At 45.1% G+C, this 4,092-nt stretch overlaps 1 protein-coding gene across 1 annotated transcript; it reads right to left on the reverse strand.

Annotated features, from left to right (window-relative positions):
* Window positions 1-1,011: 1,011 nt before the first annotated feature.
* Window positions 1,012-1,437, reverse strand: LOC124824314 (uncharacterized). The gene has a single exon (XM_047296735.2). The coding sequence runs from the start codon at window positions 1,435-1,437 to the stop codon at window positions 1,012-1,014; it is 426 nt and encodes a 141-aa protein (XP_047152691.2).
* Between the last annotated feature and the right edge of the window lie 2,655 nt (window positions 1,438-4,092).

Below are 4,092 nucleotides of genomic sequence, written 5' to 3' on the forward strand. Positions count from 1 at the left end.
TTGGTCTTACCTTGTTATATTACTTGATACGATTCGGTCACACTTGCCGATTGTTAAACAAGTCTGTGGCGCCGCTTTTTCGGTGTTCATAAATTTGTCATCAGTCAACTTCGTCCACTTCGTCCCCTTCGTCCACTTCGTCCCCTTCGTCCACTTCGTCCACTTCCTCAACTTCGTCAACTTCGTCCATTTCGTCCACTTCGTGCACTTCGTCCACTCCTCCACTTCCTACACTTCCTCCACTTCCTCCAGTTCCTCCACTATGTCCACTTCATCCAATTCCTCCACTTCGGCCACTTCCTCCACACCCTCCACTTCGTAGACTTCGTCAACTTCGTCCACTTCCTCCTGTTCCTCCGCTTCCACAACTTCCTCAACTTCGTCCACTTCTTCGACTTCCTCCACTTCGTCCACTTCTTCCACATCCTCCACATCCTCCACTTCCTTCACTTCTTCCACGCCATCCACCTTTTCCACTTCCACAACTTCCTCAACTTCGTCCACTTCCTCCTCTTCCTCCACTTCCTCTACTTCCTTAACTTCCTCAACTTCCTCCACTTCCTCTACTTCCTCCACTTCGTCAACTTTGTCCACTTCCTCCACATCGTTCACTTCCTCCACTTCCTCAACTTCTTCCACTTCGCCGCATCGTCCACTTCCTCCACTTCCTTCACTTCCTCAACTTCGTCAACTTGGTCCACTTCCTCAACTTCGTCAACTTGGTCCACTTCCTAAACTTCGTCCACTTCCTCCACTTCCTCCACTTCCTCCACTTCCTCCACTTCCTTCACTTCCTCAACTTCGTCAACTTGGTCAACTTCCTCCACTTCCTCCACCTCCTCGACTTCCTCCACTTCTTCGACTTCCTCAACTTCCTCAACTTCGTCCACTTCGTCCATTTCCTCCAGTAGCTCAACTTCGGCAACTTCGTCCACTTTGTCCTTTTCGTCCACTTCCTCCACTTCCTCCACTTCTTCAACTTCCTCAACTTCGTCCAGTTCGTCCACTTCGTCAACTTCTAAGAAACTTCTTCATAAAAACATCTAAGAAGTCATTCACAACCACGAGGTTTACACTCCGATTCTCCTGTGCCGCATGATCCGAAACTTGAGTCGCTTCCATAGACGATAAATCTAAGAAACAACTATCATCTTCCAGGAGGTCTTGCCTCAAGACACTGATCGACAAAGAAATACCTTTTTCTTTATCAGGAAACAACATCTCCTTACCACCGCAGTCGACGAGGATGCGATTGGTGGATAGCCAATCCATTCTCAAGATTACTTCTAATCCTTGCAAAGGTAAAGAGATGAGGTTTACCTTGAACCGACGTCCCTTTATGACAATCGGATAACGGACACACACAGAAGACGTCCCAATTAATCCTGATGCTGGTGTAGACACCAACAGATCAACGCCTAACTCTTCTACAGACATACCCAACTTTTCAACACATGCCTTCGCTATGAAGGAGTGTGTTGCCCCCAAATCAAAAAGCACAACAAAGGCACACCAAGAAGTAAACAACTACAGATGAGGATGTTACTTGAGCTGACTGCCTCAGATCCAACCATGGCGTAGACTCTGCCCACCGCCTGAGATCTACCACCTCCCCTGGGTGGAGGCAAACCAGTCCTCTGTGCCTAAGACCCTGATCCTATTGTAGGAGTACACTTTGCAGCAAAGTGCCCCTTTTTCCCGCACTTGAAACACTTCCTTGTGTTAATTCCCATAGGGTAGTTGTTCTGATAATGAGGTCCTCCACAGGCATAACATCTAACGATGTCGGATGGGCCGGCTAATCCCGACTGCACCGATGGTTGATAGGATGAACCCTTAAACCCAGAAGAAAAGGATGGTCTAGCGTAAGGGGTCTTCTTAATGCTAATTCCACCATGAGATCCAGATGATCCCCCATTCCTAACAGGCTGATTCTGCCGTCCCTCAGATTCCCTCTTCGTCTTCTCTAGATCATGGGACATCTCCACCAATGTAGGGAACTCTCTGATGCGTAACCCCTTTACCAGCAACTTGATATCACTCCTCAAGCCATTCTCAAATTTTCTGCATTGCCACTCTTCACCCACTGCCATAGTGTTGAAGCGAAGCAAATGCTTGAAGCGATCTGCATACTCTGACACTGATCTGTTGCATTGTGCCAGCTCTAGGAATTCCACTTCCTTTGCAAATCTCACACTGTCCGGAAAGTACTCAGTGTAAAAATTTGGTGTTAAACAACTCCCAAGTAATAGGAGTCCCACTCCTTTCAAGGATCATCTTCATGCTGTTCCATCAATGGCCAGCTTCCCCGGTAAGCAGACATTGAGTATAGGCTAATTTCTTCTCATCAGGACATCCCTTGGCTTCAAATATCCTCTCCATGTCTCCAAACCAGTGATCGGCTTTATCAAGGCTGCACTTGCCAGTGAATCTAGCTGGGCGATGTTGGAGAAAGCTCTCCCAGCTCCACTCTTGCACATGAATAACAACGGAAGAAACACTTGGAGGGGTCCTAGTACTAGTCATCATTTCCATGAACTCCCTCTGAGTGTTCTCGGAAGACACTCTCGCGTTCTTTGCCGATACCCTTGCGGCTTCAAGATTTTGCAATGCAAAGGTATTCTGTTGAACCAACGCAGCATTCTGCTGCTGCAACGCCTAGAGCACCGCATTCAGCATCTGATTAGAGTCAGGTTGATCGACTCGTAGGGAAGAAGGATGAGAAGACGTAGGTGCTATCTTCTGTTCACACAGAAAGAAAGACCCTTAGCTTGACTCAAACTAATACAATTTCCTACACAGGACTAGAGTACGCAATCGCAAACAATGCATACCCACAACCTACAGGTTCTAAGGAAGGAACTGCTCTGATACCATTAAATGTAACATCTCGATTATATTATAACCAATATTATATAATATAGACGTCAACATCTAAATAAAGAGAACAGTCGAAGTATGACGTATAATCAAATGTGAAATTACAGTCATCCAGAAATAAAAGAAACATAAATTTAAACTTAAAGAGTTTAAAGGATTGAACACTACAAGTGTTCAAATGCAAAAATTCCTAAGAAGACTACACCACAACCTCAGTATCCTCCAGCTCTTGCTCCAAAGGAATCTCCTCGACAACATCTGCTCCCATCCAAGTGTATGATCATCGCCAAAGAAACATACCCAAACAGCACACAACACAAAACATGTTATTATACATAGATTCATATAAAAGAACAATTAAGGCATGCTCATTAAACCACGACTCACACACTCACACGACTCATCCGGATTTGTATAACTGTTGAACTAACAGTCGTCTTTGCACTTGCCTAGTTCTATTGGCCCTCTCCAACACTAGCAAGGTAAATCCCCAACCTGCCTATCTCTGCCATTACAGGCTATAGACGAGGATGCACTTGCATAGTTCTGCTGGCCCTCTCCAACACTAGCAAGGTAAATCCCCAACCTGCCTATCTCTGCCATTACAGGCTATAGACGAGGACCTCCCTCTACTCTCACCACTGACACTATTCTTCTCTATGTGAGCATGAACAGTGCTTTGAGTGTAGGGATAGACAGACCGATCCTCAGTTCACTACAGTTATACAGAACAACCCCAACACCACATATCACTTTCATCCATTTCTCCCCGAGATGTCCCAATCATACTCAAATTCATCATTTACCTTCACAATCATATTATCACGGTAATTTATCATATCTCATGCATTCACATATTTTTCACATAAATCACATCAGACTATATATTCAAAACATATTACACACTTAAAACAAGAGCAAATATCCTTGGAACCGAACACTATTTGCCGAGCTCTATTTGGACGAATACTATTTAGCCGAACACTATTCACCGAACGCCATTAACCGAACGTTATTTAGAAGAACACTATTCGGCCGAACGCTATTTACCGAATGCCATCTGCCGAACGCTATATTGTCGAACACTATACCATCTGGACAGACGCTATGAGATCCAACATAATCAGGCCGACCGTTAAAACGCAGAACACCATAATGACCGAACACTCTTAGAACGAACACTGTGAGATTAAATCATACTAGGCCGAACGC

This window comes from Vigna umbellata, chromosome 9 (assembly GCF_029865625.1).
Source record: "Vigna umbellata cultivar VRB3 chromosome 9, Vumbellata_1.0, whole genome shotgun sequence".
Classification (NCBI taxonomy): domain Eukaryota; kingdom Viridiplantae; phylum Streptophyta; class Magnoliopsida; order Fabales; family Fabaceae; genus Vigna; species Vigna umbellata.

What these genes read in the sequence shown, in the direction of transcription:
- LOC124824314 (XM_047296735.2), bottom strand. Translation starts at nt 1,437, where the DNA reads ATGTCTGTAGAAGAGTTAGGCGTTGATCTGTTGGTGTCTACACCAGCA.